This window comes from Tamandua tetradactyla, chromosome 1 (genome assembly GCF_023851605.1).
Source record: "Tamandua tetradactyla isolate mTamTet1 chromosome 1, mTamTet1.pri, whole genome shotgun sequence".
Taxonomy (NCBI): Eukaryota; Metazoa; Chordata; class Mammalia; order Pilosa; family Myrmecophagidae; genus Tamandua; species Tamandua tetradactyla.
In genome coordinates, this window is record NC_135327.1 from 219388219 (window position 1) to 219406902 (window position 18684).

Here is an 18684-nt window from a genome sequence, read left to right on the forward strand (position 1 = left end):
CATGAAATTCTTTTAGTACTTCTTTTTTTATCTAATTGCCCCAGAATTGTGAGAACATATTTTCTTAAACAGAGATTTACTTATTTTCAGTGGAAATGGCTTTTTATCCCCCACTTGATCCTTTGCAAATGGATTCATAGGTAATTACTTCACCATGTAATTTATTGTCGCCTAGTGCATATGCTTTCTTAAGAAGAGATTTCTGCAGTCTTTAAGATTACAAAAGGGATTATACAAGAATGAACTCACTGAATAATCCATAACAAGGGACGAAATGTGAATAACTTGAAATTGAACCCAAGAAACCTAATACCATATAGAGCAAATGTTATGACATAGGGCGCTAATTTGGTTGTCAAGTAACATCGGAGGTGATAACGTGTGTGGATGTCTGTGTGTGTGTGTGCATCCATGTATGTGTGGGTTTGCCTATCTGTTTCTGCCTGGGTAATACCAAAAGAAATTCACAGGTATATGATATTCATATATGCGTGTGTGTTTATAAATATATATAAATAAATGTATAAATGTAAAACATTGGTAGTAATTATAATTTTTTACATACATTATTACTCCATTTGATGTGGTTTTATTTATAAGACTAATAATACTATGAAAAATAAATGGTTATTACCATTTTTAAACATTGAAATTGTTTTTTCAATTACTTATTTTCTAGTTTGAAAATCTTTAGAAGTCAAAAAATTGAAAAAGAAAGCATCTGAAGTGGTCAGAAAAACATACTTAAAAGAGACTCTAATGAGATTTGGAAATCAAGTTTTATTTCTTTTTGTAAAGATATTTTTTACATTATTTTAATATTGTCTCCATTAATCACATTGCCTTGGATGTTTGATTTGTAGGCTTGTCCCTTTAAGGGTTTTTCCCTATAAACTTTTATTGCTAATTAGATAGTTTCTGTTTTTTGATAAATTGTGTAGAATATAAACCTTTTTTTGACATAGATGAATGCTGAATTAATGCATTTTGCATTACTTTTAAAACAAATTCCTGGGTTTGCTGATTGTATACCTTTTATATTTTCATAATTTTAGAAAACTTGAGTGAAACAAATGTGAAGGTAAATGTTCAAAGATGTTATTTGAACATTAACAATAAAAAAAATTAGCAGATATTGGCATATGATTTTTCTAATTCTTTTTTCCTGAGATTATTCAAAGCAGCTAGGCAAATGGAGCAAATTAAAATGGAGCAAGACTTTAAGTACTGCCCCCAATGTTTTTTTCAATCATATCCTGCATGAACTAGTCCTATAACAGTCTGTAGTAGAAATCATATACTATACTTAAATCTTGACAGTGCAGAATTGCTTTTTAAAAAAACCACTTGTTTGCTCTTATGATATAGGCTTAGAAATTATTAAAATTTTCTTTTTTTTCCTGGTGACTTATCAGTTCTAAAATCTGAGATTTTTTCCTTGAATTTTAAAAAATTGTGTTAGTTTCTGTTATAGGAAAGTTTGCTATAAATTACATATTAATGATATTAATACTTTTGTTTAATTTCTTATATAGCTGTTGATTAAAATAAAGTTCTCATTCTGGCAGTTGCCAAGTAATTCCTGTGACTGTTCCTATTCATAACCACCATGCCGAGAGCAAGTTAGTGCAGTCACTAGTTCTTACTTATCCACAGGTGTTTAGAATTTGCATATTTTAATATGATTAATTCAAACAGACCTAACTATCATGATTTTAAGACAATATAAGTCCTATATTTTGAGTAATTCTATTAGCAGCTTTTAAATTTAACTGTAACTGTTATAAAAATATGCCATATTTCCTATACTTTGTATAACATCGGTATTTTTCAAATCAGTACCATATTAATGTCAAAGCTCAACATGGAAAGAAATAATTATGAAAAATTTTTTCTTAGTCTCCCTTATTAAGCTTTCTCTCTCTTTGAGAGTAGAGGAAGAAATGTAATTTTGTAAAATAGAGTAACTTTTTCATTACTTATTTCTTGTAGGAATCTCCAACTGCCTCAAAGCCCTGCTTTCCTGAAAATGAGTCTTCTCCCTCTTCACCAAAGCACCAAGATACAGTTAGTATGATAGATGCATACAGTAAAATATAGTCCAGTTATTTCAATCAGTTTCAATAAATTAATATTCTCTAGGTGTAACACTTAAATTTTTCTTGGTTTTCTATTCAAGTTCATTGTTTTTAAAAAAATAATCACAATTATAATAGCTTTAAATTAAAAAACATTTAATTAAAAATCCCTTTTTTGTGCAGAATATGGTATCTTACATGATTGATTATGCCATATTTGTAAGTTGATGAATATATATTTGATTTTTAAAAAATAAATATAAAAATTTCCAGAGAATACTGTTAAATTATACTTCACTGTTTTCTCCTCAGGCTAGCATACCAAAGGTAAGAGTGCTTTTGTCCTCCTCAGTGAGCATAGATCCCAGTTTTCCTATGGTGTACAATATGTAGCACAACTTCCCTGAAATTGAAAACCTCCCAGTGACTTCTCTCCATACACCTGCCTTAACTTTGATGAAATGTTGCTTGATCTCTGTATTTGGAATCTATTCCAGAGATTTTTCTTTCAGTTGCAGACTTTAAGTTGCTGACTGTTTAAAAGTCCTCAGTCGCTTCTCTTTTCATTTAGAATGAAGACCACAGTTTTTCATATGAACTACAAGACAGTGCTTGCTCTTGACCGCCTTGCTAGCCTCAACTCTGCACTCCTCCCTTGCTTTCTCCCCCTCCAGCTACACTCTCCTTCTTTCAGGTCCTCAAAGGAGCTCTGCTTCACTTTAGGGACCTTGTGTTAACAAGCAGGTGGGCTTGTTGCCTGATGTGCATAGAAGCCAATATTATGACATCAGGATTTCAAGAAAAGAAAGAGTTTATTTCTTGCAAGGCCAAGCAAGAACCAGGATGTAAGGCTTATATTTGTCTCTTGGAACCAAGGGGGCTTATGTTATTTATGCTATTTGGAAGGGGTTGATCTAGGAGCTTGACTCAGGACACGGTAGGATGGTGCAGGTCAGGAAGCAGGGTTATGAGGAGCATGCACCATTACAAATCATGCCTATTCATACAACACATATTAAAAAATGGTGGCCTTGACCCGATGAGGGGCCTGTTCTATAGTATTATGATTAAGCATAGGTAACTCATGGTCAAAATTTTATCCTTTTGTGTATGCTCCAGTCTTCAAATCTACTTGGAACTGCTCTTGACTAGTTTCTATAGGGGAAAAAGGATACAGGAATTAGGCTTTCAGTAAAGAAAGCCACTTATTAGTAAACATGAGTAGGTGGACGTCAACAAGTAAGGGGGGGTTTAGGAGATGGGCCTGCTAGCAGCTGGTTTCATTTGCATATTTCCTCTGCCCACTGGAAAGCTTTCCTGCCATCTCTTTGCCTGTTTGACTACTGTTCACTTATTAGGGCTCATGTCAAACTTTGTTTCCTAGAGAATTTTAATCTAATCCTCTAGGTTAGGTCAGGTTTCCCTGTGATAGATACTCTTGATAACTTTGATTATATGTTACTGGATTATATAAAATAGAGTAACTCTTTTCATTACTTACTTCTTATAGGAATCTCCAACTGCTTACTGATGTTGTCTTCCTTGCTAGACAAAATAAAAGCTTTATGAGAGCACGAACACAGTATCCCCAGAACCTACTGCAGTACCAAACAGTAGTAGTTGTTCAGCAGATATTTGTTGAATGAATAAATGAAACTTTTGTTGCAATATCCTTATTTTATGAAACTCTGATAGATTCTTATTTATTAGGATACTTCAGATTTCTTAGTAAAAAATTTCCTTATACTGTTTTGATTTCTCACCTTCCCTGTTCCCTAATCTAACCAGGTCTTTTGGGTTGCATCCCATGAGTTGGATATGTTTTCTGCTGACACTTCTGAGAGAGGTCTGAGAATGGTTCTGGAATGGTCTGTGACATTTTGTACACATACACTTAAATCCTGTACCTCTTTCAAGACCTACTCTTTTTAGCAAGTTTTGTTCTTTATCTGTGAACTCGTTTTTTTTTGACGTGGGCGGGCACCGGGAATTGAACCCAGGTCCTTGGGCATGGCGGGCCACTGTGGCCCGCCCTATCTGTGAACTCTTAAAGTCAATTTTGTATTACCCTGTGTGCAAGTTATTTCATATACCTCTGATCTCCCTACTAAGAACAGTTCCTAAAGGATCGAGACTATATGTGCCTATTTTTGTTCTTTGTATTATATTAACACAGTACTGGGCACATAAACATGAAGTTAAAGATGGTAAAAGTAAACAAAATTTTAGTGGTTTGATAAGAATTACTGTATGAACCTAAGGCATTCTTCCTACAATCTTCTTAATTGATCAATCTAAAAAAGTAGAAAACCTTTTAAAACTTACTTTAAATATAGGTAATGTACAGTTCCTAGAAAGATCTTTTATAAATGATTTTCTAAATCAAAGGGGATTTTAGGTAATCCTAGAAACATGAATTTGAAAATGTTTCATAAGATTGGTTGCAAATTATTTCCCCCATTTATCCATTTTCTTAAAAGTATGGTAGCAACTAGACCTTAACTCATGGTACCCCCTAATGGCCAGCTCTGGAAACTGCCTCACCAGTGTTTCTCAGTTTCATTTTCTTAACTTTAGGTGAGCAGTTGAACATCTTTGCTAATTCTACCTGCAGTTGTTCTAATTTCACATAAGCACACAACGTTCCTTTTCCTCCTGAGTGTTTCTGGTCTACCCTGTCTTGCGCATGCCCTTAAGACCTGTGTCCTCCTGGCCCTTCACTTCCTCTTGTTCCCTTCTGGGTACCTGTTCTCTGCGTTCTTCTTTTCCACTAGCTATATTCACCCAGTCTTGCCTCTCTTGCCTACTCTTATCTAGTTATTACAAAAAGATATTTTCTCTTCCTTTTTTCTGTGGGTTAAAATCTGATTGATATAAAGGCTCAGTAATAGGAAAAAAGAAGCTACAATTTTGAAGTGAAAATATTCTGATAAATGTTAGCTACCTGATGTTACGTTAAAATTCTCTGCAAATCATCTACCTACCTCTTCAACCGCTTCTGATCAAACTGTATTTAAAATTTAATCCCTTAACATAAATTTTAAACATGCTATTTTTTTATGTTTCCTATTTTCAAATTATATTGTTTTTTTTCATGGTCTCTTCAAATCTGCATTGGAAATAAGCTGCGTATGCATTTTTTAAAATTCAATAATATATATCTATAATGTATCCATAAGATGGAATTTATAGAGGCATATATTATTTTAGAGCCTAAAATTCTCAATTACTGAATACTGAATAAAAGTTTAGAAAAAATGACTTGGAAACTTGGGTTTTTGACCCTGTATTTCCAACTATGGTATTAAAATGCATTGTCCATTTTGGAAAAAAAAAGTACATTTTAACACTTTCTTTGACAAGAGTATTAGTGGACAAATTTGCTGATTTTTTTTTCATTGAAAAAAACTGGTCCTTTTTAATAAAAAAAAATTTTATTGGGGTCTCATGTAGCATAAAATTAATCATTAATATTTAAAGTATACAGTTTAGTAGCAGTTAGTACATTCACAGTATGTGTAGCCATCACTCTCCAGTTCCAAGATGTTTTCATCATCCCAAAAGGAAACCCCATATCCATTAAGCAGTCACTGCCTACTCCCCTCTCTCCAACCTGGACAACCCCTAGTCTGCTTTCTATCTCTATGGATTTACCTTTTCTTGATGTTTTATCACACTGCTTTTTTAACACTATACCATCGCACAAGTTTGCATATTCTATATACAAGTAATCTTATTACATGATTATAGCATCATTAACTGAAGATCAGGATTTTGGTGAGGTTGATTGATTTTGGTATATAATTGTTAGCCCCAGTTGGGAAATGCCTATTTTACTAAGTAAGAATGCAACATTGATTAGAAATTCTGGAGCCTCCAAAATGATTATGATCTTGTGAATCTGTTCCCAAATTACTTAATAAATTGAAATTTTATATTTTTCTGGTCTTATGTTTAGAAGATGACTTTACAATTTTTTTGTTCATAATTTAACCATAATTTTCCCTTTTTTTTTTTTTTTATTTAGTAGCTGGTCCTTATAGAAACACATCTTTCTGCTAATTTTCCATATTAAAATTTCCTTGAGTATCAAAATTTTAGACTAAGAAATAATTGTGCCTGATTTTGAGGTTTTTTTTTGAATTATCTTATTAGGCTACACAAAAACATTGGTTGGTTTTGAATTATATTAAGTAGAAAAAGTTAACCAAACAGTATAAAATAAAAATCTGTCTAAATCTTTTTCCAAGCTCTTTCACCTATATATCCAAATCCATATTATTTGTCTGCCTCCTAAGCATTTTTTTTTGTCAAATTCAAAAACCAGGCTGTTTAAAACTTAAAGCTTCATTTTCTGCACCCCTGGCCTGGTTCTCTTGTATTTCTTTCTTATGATAGCATTGTTAATTTGTTGGTTTATTCATTCAACAAATACATACTGATTACTAGCTACATGCTAGCTGCTCTATTAGACCCTGGTCATACACTGAGCACAGTAGCTGAGGTCCCAGTGTTCCACCTAGTGCAGCAGACAGTGAATAAATAATAGATCAATAATTGCACTTAAGTGCAATAAGGGAAACAACCTAGGAATGGTCAAGGAGATTAATGAGAGGGGGAGGAATAATTACATAGAGAGATCAGGGTGTTTACACTGAAATACCACCATCCACCCACTTGCCTCAGCTTGGCAGGTTTCCTTACATCTTCCCTCTTACCCTGGCATCCAGTCCCTGCCACTTCAGTCTTCTGATACTAGAATTTGACCCCTCTTCACACTCTATCATTGTGCTAGTCTAGACCTTCATCATCTCTCATGTTAATATTAGGATAGTCTCTTACTTGTTCCCAGTCTTGCCACTCTTAATTCATTTCTTTCTCTGCTGCTTAAGCCCGTTCAGGATTGAAAACAAACCCCTCCTCAGCATGTTACACAAGAGATTTCCCTCTCCCCATGACTCATTTTCTGAGACTTTTTCACCTCACCAAATTCTTTAAAGAAACTTAAATCACTTAATTATGACATGTGCTCTCTAGCTTAAAATATTTTCTATCTCCTACTGTCCTTCCTCTCCTTTTCCTTAGCTGAAGTGTCAGCTTCTTCAGGAAGTCCTCCCTGCTTTCATTCTCTCATGGGTTGAGTTAGGTATTCAAAGTTTGCATATACATATTCTTCTCCTAGCACTTATCATATTCCATCGTAATTATTTTCTGTGTTTGTTCATTTTGGATGTGGCATTTGTGTTTATTTCATGTTCAAGTTAGAATGCATAACGCTCACAGCATTGGTACTTGGGTCTTGATCTCTGTGAGCTCTGAACCTTTTCCTTGAGTGATGCATAAATACGTACATAGTTGTACCCATTTCATTCTACCCATTGACTCAGACAGGAATTCCTGGTTTAGTCTGTCTCTCCTCCTTAGACTATTTGTCACTACTGCTATCCAGTCCAGTTTTTCCCCCTTTTAACACTTTCCTTCCTCTGCTCTTTTACCCTGCATAATTCCACCTGTCACATTATTCATGGGCTTGATTCCTGCCTTTCTGTGCTTCCAAGCTCAGCTAACCAGTGCCGACTCAGTTAATGTTTTGCTTAATTCCTGTATCACTGAAAATTTTAATGTTCTTATTTAACATTATTTATTATTATTGTGTACAACTTATAACTGAATAATTGATATTTTTGTTGAGAGGCAACAGAGAGCTCTTAGGAAAAGTATCAGACTTGCATATCTAAGAAGATAACCTATGATTCGTGAATAAATTATAGTAAAACTTCGTGTGTATATTTCCTAACTTCTCAATATGCCAAAAATGTTAATTAACACAATGTGTGACCAAGCAAAACTTTAAAACAGTATCAGTTAGACATTATTGAAAAAATACTCAATATTATGTTTATCTCCCATATAAGCAAGTTTTATTTTCTACTTAAAGTGCATAGAGCAAAGAACTGAGGAATCAGTTAAATTTCAGAGAGAAATTCTGAATTAGAATTCTGAATTCTGTATGTGTGTATTTCTGTTGAAGTAAAATGAACTGATCTGTCATGTATATGCAGTGTTTACTGATTTCAAGGATTACTTATTAGCACCAAATCATTTTGGTTAAAGTCAGTTGAAAGTGCTTCTTTAGTTTCTCCTGGAAGAATTGTAAGACAGCATTAATTTTAGTCCAGTGCCTTTTGCCTTCGTAAGGTTTAATGAGATAGCTTGCTATTTTTATCAGCTGGCTAATAAATACATTTTGTCCAAAGCCCAACTAACTATCTGAGAATATGTTTAGTGACATGTACATTGAGTTTTTATTCCACTTTAAGGCCAGCTCTAAGCATACCTTTGAGTAAATTTATTAAATAGTCACTGCATTTGTTCTATCAAGCTTTTACATTCTGACACAGTGAATTAGTATATTAAATAGTTTGCAAGCTATATAAGCTATATTATTGTAAAATAACAGCAAAGTAAATAAGTCCCTTTTTGTGGTATCACATTATATCGTTTTCTTTGAACAGGAAGATATAAATTATTTTCCATTGTTGACTTGTAGCATTCAAATGGAAATCTAATTTGTTAGGAAAGTACCTGATGACAGCAATTACTTAAGGAGGACAGGAAGTGTTTAATGATAAAAAATACTAAAAACAACTTTATAGAAAATGTTAGGAAGTTATATTCTTAAAATAACCCTAAATTAATTACATTACGCACTGACTAATCTTTTCTTTTAAGCTAATTTTTAGAGTCCTAGATCATTTTGATTCAATAAATATAAGAACCTGAATCTTGTTGTCTATATGAATGATGTATGAACTGTATTAATCTGTTCCATAGGGTCAAGAGAAATATGGATTATTAAATGTAACAAAAATTACTGAAAATGGGAAAAAGGTTCGGTAAGTACACAAATATTAATGTCCTTACATGTTTCATCTGATTGAAATAAGTATAAATTATCAATATGATTATATTGTAATAGAAACTGTTAGAAAATTTGCATTTTTAATCATATTTCTTGATATAATGTATGTAAGATGTCATGAAATATATAAAGATTTTCCCTTGTCTTGATATATGTCTTAAGATAATATCAAATTCATAGGTGATAAAAACGGGATTCTAAAGGAGGATTAGCTTTCTTTTAAAATTGTTTTATTCTTTTAAAAAATAGGTAATAAGTATACATGGTAAGAAAACAAATGAATTAATGCCACTAAACTGTACACTTGAAAGTAGTTAAAATGGGAAATTGAGTTGTATGTATGTTACCACAATAAACATTAAAATAAACAAAAATATATAACCAAAGTACTTGGTGAAGTCAGCATTCAACCATTAGTTCCCCTTCACAGAGGCAACCAGTGTTAAGTCTCATGATCTCATAAGTTCTAATGCTTTCCTCTAGAGATGCGGGGGAAAACGTGTGTGTGAGTGTGTGTTGAGTGTGTGTTTGTATGTGCGTAGATTATTTTTCTAAGCACACTTTTTAACAGTGTATCTTGGTTTCATTTCATTGCATGTAGAGCTACCACATGCTTTTTAACTGTTCCATATGGATGGCTGCATCCTAGTTTATTTAATCAGTTCCCTGTTGGTAGATGTGATGGTTAAATTCATGTGTCAACTTAGCCAGGTTTTGGTATCCAGTTATTTGGTGAAGCAAGCAGTGGCCTTGAGGATATTTCCTGTGTTTAAATCATTAGTCAGTTGATTGAACCTATGGCTGATTCTGAGGATTCTGCCATGAAAAAAGGAGATTGCCTTCAGCAATGAGAGAAATCTCATCCACCCTGCTGAAGGCTGTAAAGGGAGATCTAATGATTTCAGCAGTCAAAAGGAAGAATTTCCATCTTTGCCTCAGCCACCCAGCATTTCCTGGGGAATTCATCAACAGCCTTCATTGCAGTTCCCAACTTGGGACCTACTGTGCAAAATTTGGACTTGCCACTCCCTACTGTTGCGTGAGCGCATTTCTATGTGTTAATATTTACTTATTTACATATCCTGTCAGTTCTGTTTCTCTGGAAAACCCTGACTAATACGAAGTTTAGCACTGAGAGTGGTTCTTAGAAAAACAGAATCTTGAGGATGAGATTTCTGAGTTGGTTCTGGGGTTTTGGAAATTGGTTCTCTATTCTAATTACATTAAAAGCTACTAATAAGTCTGTTTTCAGTGACCAAGATGACATTGATAATACATGGCATGACTTGGCAATAGAGATATGCAAAATCACCTTTAGATTCTGCTACTCAAATGCTTTTAAGAGGCCAGGCTTTGGGTGATAGTGTATTTGATACTTTGACAGAATTTTGTAGAGTTGAAAAAGTATAATGATGTTGGCTGGTTATTCCTGAATTAGCTCAGTTCAGTTGTTAAAGAAAGGAATGAACTCAAGGCTTCATACTCCCAGCTCAAGTACCATATGAAAGTTTCTATGCATGTCCTGAAAGAAACTCTTATTTCTAATAGCCACAGGCTTGAGATTTCTGAAAATAAGACCCAGAGTCTGAATCAGCATCCACTCCAGGTGCTCTTTCTCCCATAGCCGAGATTCATGGGTCCAGGAATCAAGGGGTAGAAATGGGAGTGGCACTAGTCACTATTACCCCTAGTGATCCATTAGAGAAATTTTTGCTTTCTGTTCACACTGCCTTAAGTTCTGCTGGTTTACAGGTTTTAGGTCCAAAAGGAGTGCTTCTCCAAGAGACACAACAATGATTGTGTTGAACTGGAAGTTAGAACTACCACCTTGGGCTCCTGGTGCTTCTGAATCAACAGGCAGAGAAGGGAATTACTGTGTTGGTTGGGTTGATTGACCCTGATTATCAAGGGGAAATAGAACTTCTACACAATGGAAAAAAAGATTTTTTTTCTGGAATATGGAGATCCCCTGGGGTGTCTCTTGATATTACCATGCCCTGTGATTACATTCAATAGAAAACTATAACAGCCCATTCTAGGCAGGATTACTAATGGCCAGAAACTTGAGGAATGCAGGTTTGAGTCACCGTATCAGGCAAAGAACCACAGCTAGCTGAGGTGCTTGCTGAGGGTAAAGGGACTATGAAGTGAGTTATGGAACAAGGTAAATAATATAAAAAATAAATATAAAAGAGCCATGTCCACATAACCAGTTACAGAAACGAGGCCTATAATGGTTATGAATGTTTTGTACATACATAAAGCAGTTATCTTTGTTTTCTTCCTATCTTACTCCCTTATCATATCACATAAGGTGTATTAGTTTTATATTATACTATTTAAGTTACAAGATAAGTTTAAGAGTGAATATTACCCAAGGACTTGCATCCTCTTCTGGGGAAAGGGTTAGTGTATTTCTGGTTGTACGCAGGACAGTTGAATTACGTTGGTCAAAAGTGTGACTTTTACTGTCTAATTTAGATTAAATATGGTTTAAGGTGATGTATATGGGTGTCAAATTGACCAGGTGGGGACAGTGATGGTTAAGTTCACTGTGTCAGGTTGTTTGGTCAAGTGAGCACTGGCCTGGTTGTTTCTCTGTGGCTTCAGACCATTAGTTAGTTGATTAAATCTATGACCACAGACATATACAGTCAACAATGGAAATTGCCTTCAGAGGTGAGAGAAGCCTCATCCAGTCTATTGAAGACCTTAAAGGGAGAACTGATGATTTCAGCAGGCAGAAAGAATAATTTCTAACTCTAGTTCACTCAGCCAATTTCTCCAGGAGAATTCCTCAAAATCATTGGCGTTCCCAGCTTGTACCATGCCTTGTGAAATTTGGACTTGCCAGTCCCCATAGTCATGTGAGCCAATTCCTGTAATAAGTCTTGTATAAACACTTACATGTCTTGTCAGTTCTGTGTCTCTGGAGAACCCTAATACAGTAGACATTTAGAATGGTTGTAATGTTTTGCTGTTACTAATAGTGTTACACTTGGCATCTTGAATAGTACATTTGCAAATATGTAAATATGCCCATAGGATAAATTTTATAAGAGTGGAATTACTAAGTCATATACAGCTGTCATTTTTTTTCTGTTTTTTTTAAATTTAATTATTAAGCATACCAACGTACAAATACATTCTTACCATGTGATCGTTCCATTCTACATATATAATCAATAACTCACATTATCATCACATAGTTGTATATTCATCATCGTGATCATTTCTTAGAAATTTGCATCAAATTCAGAAAAAGAAATAAAAAGAAAACAGAAAAAATTCTTACACACCATATCCCTTACCCCTCCCTTTCATTGATCACTAGCATTTCAATCTATTAAATTTATTTTAACATTTGTTCCCCTTATTATTTATTTTTAACCTGTATGTTTTACTCATCTTTTGAAAAGGTAGATAAAAGGAGCATCAGACACAAGGTTTTCACAATCACACAGTCACGTTGTGAAAGCTATATCATTATACAATCATCTTCAAGAAGCACAGCTGTCATTTTGATAGAAAATTCCAAATTGTGCTTAAAGACATTGAATCTGTTCATACCTCCAATAGCAATACATTTCTTCACATCCTTGCCAAGTCAGCATGCTGTCAAATTCTTTGAACTTTGCCAGTCTCATAGGGAGAAAATGGTATTTTTATTTGCATTTCTTTTTAGAAAGGCAGAGTATTATAGCCATTTATGTTTTTGTTGAATTGTTGGCTCATACCATTTGTCTCTTTTTATTTTGGGTTGTTGTTTTTTTAGTTGTGTAGTATCTTCTTATGAATTAAGGAAATGAACTATTTATAAGGTAAGTTACATTTGTTTCCTATTTTAAAACTGTATTCACATTGATATTTTCCCTGCAGAAGTTTATTCATCTTTTATGACTTCTAGATTTTATGTTCTATTAGGCCTTTTCCCCTGTGAGTGATTAAAATACTTTCTGGTGCTTTTATGTTTTTTTATATTTAGTATTTTTTGCTCTATTTGGAATACCTTTTAGTGTAAGATGTGAGTAAAGACCCAGTTTAATTTTTTAACCATCTAATTATCATATTACCACCAAATAACCTCCCTCTGTTGACTTGAAAGAAGACCTTTTATCAAATACTAACCTTTTGTATATATTTAGTTTTATTTCTGGATGTTGTCTTGTATTCCCCTGATATATTTTTCTATCCATGCACTAGTTTCATACTGTTTAATTACTATTGCTCTATAATATATTTTATTTTTTGTGTGTGGGCAGGCACCAGGAATCAAACTTGGGTCACCAGCATCGCAGGCGAGTACTCTGCCTGCTAAGTCACCGTGGCCCACCCTCTATAATATATTTAGTAGACTTAATCTCTACCTTTACAGAATTTTGTTTCTTTGTGATCTTTAGAATCAGTTTTTCTAGTTGCTGCAAAAATTCTCTAGATATTTTAATGGGATCAACTTAATTTTGTACGATAATTTGGGAAGAACTGACATTTATGGTCATGCAGCTTTCCTATCAAAGAATGATGGTTTGCCTGTGCGCTTTTCTGAGTCGTTTGTGACCCTCATCGTAGCGTTTTAAAGTTTGCGTTATATACCTCTTAAAATATTTCTTTAGTTTATTACTAGATATTTCACCTTTTTGTCCTATAAACAGACTTTTTCTTCCGGTATATATTTTAACAAGTGGTTACTTGTATATATGTAAGACTTTGTCTTCTTTATATTAATTTGGAACACAGCCTCCATAGTGTATCTTACATAATTTATATGTCTCATTTGAATTTCCTGATGAATTGCCTTATTGTCCACAGGTAAAGTTTGCCACCTCTTTTATAATTTTGAAATGTCTCATTTCTTTCTTTTTTTCCTTGGTTGAATTGCTTAGTTGCTCAAAAATTAATGTTCATGGTAATACTAGACATACTTGTTTTGTTATGTCTTTTATGAGACCAATATGTTTTCTCATTTAAGGATGATGCTGATTTTTAAGGGAATATCCATTTATTCATATATTAATTGTTTTTACTAGGAGTGGATACTAAATTTTATCAACATTTGTGCACCTGTGGAATAAATCATGGCATTCTGTTTTGATCTATAGGTGGAATAAGTTCGTAGCAATAGATTTCCTAATACCAAACCTTCTGTATAATGATCTTCACTTGATCATGTTGTATTTTTAATCTGGATTCTGTTTCCTAAATTTTTGTTTAGGATTTTTGCTAAACTGCCATGTTTTATAGTCAGAATTGAGATCAGTCTTCTGTTTAAGAACGATTTTAAAAATTTACATATAGGTAGGTTTTTTTTTTGTTTGTTTTAGGTTTCCTTTAATTGAACTTTCTATGTCAGATTTGGGGTTTGGAAGTTTTTCTTTTCAGTGCTCTGAAATAGCTTTAAAAATTCTACAAATATCTGTACCTTAACTGTTCGTTTGTAGAATTCATTTGTGAAATCGGTTCTTTTTTTTTTTTTTTCCTTTCTCCCTTTTGAAGATTTTTAGTGCAGATAGTTCTTTGGCCACTTTCCCTGATTTTATTGTGGTTGTTTTTCCTGTTATAATTATTCTTTCAGATTTTATATCTCTTTTGGAATACTTTTGGCAATTTATAATGTTTTCCTAAGAAATTCACCTCATCTTCAAATGTATGTTCATAGTTGAGCAAATAATCTTTTAATTTTCTGTAAATCAGTGATTCCCAAACTTTATGACCTAAGAGAAATTACAATTGAGAAATTGTAAAAATATTTATTCTTTTAAAAATTAATAAACCTGTTACATGTTGTTCTAGTTTGTAAGCTGCCGGGATGCGATATACCAGAAATGGAACAACTTTTAAAAAGGGAAATTTATTAAGTTGCAAGTTTACAGTTCTAACACCATGAAAATGTCCAAATTAAAGCAAGGTTATAGAAATGTCGAATCTAAGGCATTAAGGGAACAATCAATACCTTGGTTCAAGAAGGTTTTCTCTCTCAACTAGAAAGGCACATGACAGACCTGGCAGCATCTGCTAGCTTTCTTTCTCTCCAGGCTTCTTGTTTCCCGAAGCTTGGAGCAGAGGTTGGATGGTGGTGGTATCTTGCTTCATCATCTCCAAAGGTCTCTGACTGCATGGTCTCTAAAACTTTTACCAAAATGATTCCCTCTTAAAGGGCTCCAGGAAGCAACTCCACCTTGAATGGGTAGAAACCATCTAATCAAAAGTTAACACTCGCAATTGGGTGGGTCACATCTCCATCAAAACAATCAAAAAGTCCCTCCCACCAATACTGAATGATAGTTCAAGGACATAGCTTTTCTGGGGTTCACAAGAGTCAAACCAGAACACATGTTAACATTAATAACATGATTAATTTATGAAGAAAATCCCTCACATTTTCTAATACAAAAAAAAAAATTCCACTAGAAGAAAGGGATTATTTTACTGTTTTGCAGATCTGCTTTAATGCAAGACATTTGGATTCTCATATCTAATGCAATTATTTGGTTGACATCTATAAAGACAATCCTCCCTTACACCAATAATGTTGGAAAAGGAGCAATATTTTAATAGCTTTCTCAGATAATTGTGAATATTTTCCTGTTACACCTATACTTGTTACATGTAGTTTCTTAAAAGTTACACAGGTTTTTGTTTTGTAAGGGTGGTGCTATGGTGGCTCAGTGGCAGAATTCTCGCCTGCCATGCCAGAGACCCAGATTCAGTTCCAGGTGCCTGCCCATGCAAAAAAAAAAAAAGAAAGTTACACAAATTTTCATACTTAGATTCATTAAAATACATTGGTCTATGTTGCACTTTGAATGGCTCCACCACATAATTTTGAATCATCTTGCTCTGTCATTTGAAAAATTAATTCACTGAATTTGCTGATTTTTCAAATGTTGAGACATTTTGTTTTATAATATCAAAAATATCATAAATCAGTCATCAGAAAAGTCATTGTGTTAGAAAATTTTCACTCACAGGTACCAAGTTTTGCAAAATTCCAATTTCTGTTTGAAATAAGCTTTGATTTCAATTGTTGACAAATACTGTCATTTATACTCTTTGAAGCACCAGACTTTCTTTGTTTATCTCTGAAATTATGTGTATCAAATACCCAAGTCTGACCAGCCACAGATTGTCCCATTAGATGTTTTTTTTCCTCAGGAAAAAATTGGGTTCCATGAAAAAAACTTGCTTAATTCAGCTTGTGACTCAGTCAGACAAATGCTTCAGTTCTTGAGACACTACTTATTTTACTGTACAGCAGAGGCGCTCTACTCATTTTATCATACAGAATTAATTAAAAAGGTGCAGCAAGGGGTCAAAAGTTAATAAAAATCAGTCCTTCCAATGAAACGGACTTGTTTCTCTGAGAATGTGGCAATGAAAAAAATAATGACTTTCAGTATTTTGTGATGCCAGTGCCTTATTGAGCTCAGGCACCAGCAGTCAAATGGTAACACAGTGAAAAGGCAAATAGGCGTGCTTTGAAATCTGATATCTTCAGTAATTTTCCCGTGTGATTTCTTACTTTAAATATTTGTAGTCTTTTTTTTTTTTAATTGAGTGAGCTAAGAGTTTATGCCTTCTGTTGATTTGCTGAAGGACTAGTTCTCAGATATGTATTTATTCTACAGTTTTTCTTTTTAATTAATTTTTGCTTTGATATTTAATTTCTTCTACTTCCCCCCCAGTTCCTTTAGCTGTATTCTTAAACATTTATGAATTTTCTTTTGTAGCCCATAGGTTTTGATATGGAATGTTTTCTTTATCATTATTTACTACATATCCTGAAGTATCAATTTTTATTTTGTCTGTGACTTGGTTATAAGTTTCCTTCTTTTTTTATTTCAATAAAGATTTATGTGGTAACACATATACAATACAAAATTTCCCCTTTTAACCACTTTCAAGAATACAGTTCAGTAGTAGTATCGCGTTCACAATATTGTGCTACCACCACCACAGTCATCCATTACCAGAACTTTTCGTCCACACAAAAGCTCTGTACCCAATAAGCATTAACTCTAGGTCATGCTTTTTTTTTTAATGCCAGTGATTTTTTTCAGAGAGAAGGTATAGATTTATAGAGAGGTCATATGCAGAATAGAGTTCCCTCACCTCCCTTTTTTACATTTTACATTAGTGTGATACCTTTGTTACAACTGATGAAAAGTATTATTCTAATATAGTCCATAGTTTACATTAGGGTTCACTGTTTGTGATATACAGCAGAGGTGCTCTACGTATATTGGCCTATGGTTAGTTTTATGTGTATGTGTGTTTTTGTTTTTTTTTTAAATTGTAATACTTTTTGAACACTTTTTAATGTTATACGTTAAACTGTTTTAGCACTTCATTTTTTTACAAGGTGAGGTATTAATTATTTGTAGCAGTTTTCCTTTAAGAGTGAGACTTGTCTTCTGAAATAAAGAATTATAAGGTCAACATAAACATTAATAAGAATATTCTGATTTGATATAAATTTTTATCAAGTATTCAGATGGTTGAGAATAGCATTATAACCTTTCATTAACTAGGCTAACAATTTACATTATTTTAACAGAGAAAACTAAATTTCAGTTTTGTATGTGTACAGTTTTATACAAAGTTCTTTTTTTAAAAGAATATTATAAATGGGTTTATCAAATTTGGTTATCATTGACTATGATAGAATTTACTTTCATAAATCTTTTGCAGCATTCTAAATTTATTTAGAAATTATAGTTAGCAATAACTATAAAAAGATTCATTTTTATACTAGGAATATGTAAGTTCACAAAATTAATACCTTACAAGTCTGTGCTCTGACGCAGTAGAGGTCAGTAAGGTTTGCTGTTAAGGGTTTTTTTTACATGGGCACGCACCAGGAATCAAACCCAGGTCTCTGACATGGCAGGTGAGAATTCCACCACTGAGCCACCCCTGCTAATGCATTTTTAAAGATATGGAGATTATTTCAGAATTATTGGGCAGCACTGTTTAAGTGAGTTGGGTGGGAACTTTACTTCTAAGTTTCTGCCATTTAACAACAGATAGGTATTAAGAGTTGAGTTGAAGTGCAATACAAAAATGCATTTTTTTAAGATTTAGGACTGAAAACTTGCATGTGGTTAGGGTTTTCTGGATTTCTGAGTTGCTTTTAGCCCAAACAGATGGGCCTATAGGTTTAAGATTTCCTTAGGGATGTTAAGCCTTGATTTAATATTGGTCTCAGGGCAAGTAAGATGTAAATACAAGTTACATTTACAAGTCTTAAAGTGGCCCCCAAGAAGTGAAAAAGAGGATGGGGACATTCAGAGATAATGAGAATGGATGGTATACTAGAATGTTTTTAAGCTTATGGAAGAGAGGGATAGGGAGGATTTTAGTTTTGGCTTTACCGTCAACTCCCATAATTAGGCAAGTCAGAGTGGCTCCAGTGGTAATTAAGAAATTAATAATTTAAAACCTGGCATGTCAAGTGTCATCCAGGGCTCCTCTAATTTGGTCAGATATGAAGTCAGCAGAGTCATAGGTGGCTTTGTGAACCCTTAAGTCTTTTTCAGTCACTGCTACAGACCTCAACGGGCTGTCCTCCACTCCTTTGGGAGACAAGGTGGTCCCTGGGCCTGAAGCCTGTGTGGGTGGCACGTGGGACAAGGCTCCAGTGGATCCTGAGTTTGAGGGCAGTTTCAAGGTTTCTAACACCTTCTT

The 18684-nt window shown here is 33.7% G+C and overlaps 1 protein-coding gene across 4 annotated transcripts in view; it reads left to right on the forward strand.

Annotated features, from left to right (window-relative positions):
- Positions 1-18684, forward strand: part of ARHGAP12 (Rho GTPase activating protein 12) — a 129565-nt gene that overhangs the window by 83939 nt on the left and 26942 nt on the right. For 3 of the 4 annotated variants that reach the window (XM_077152294.1, XM_077152302.1, XM_077152278.1), the window contains 2 exons: positions 1993-2067; positions 8913-8974. In XM_077152294.1, the coding sequence (XP_077008409.1) occupies positions 1993-2067; positions 8913-8974 (137 nt within the window). The remainder of the gene's footprint in view (positions 1-1992; positions 2068-8912; positions 8975-18684) is intronic. The other variant, XM_077152286.1, reaches the window with a different exon arrangement.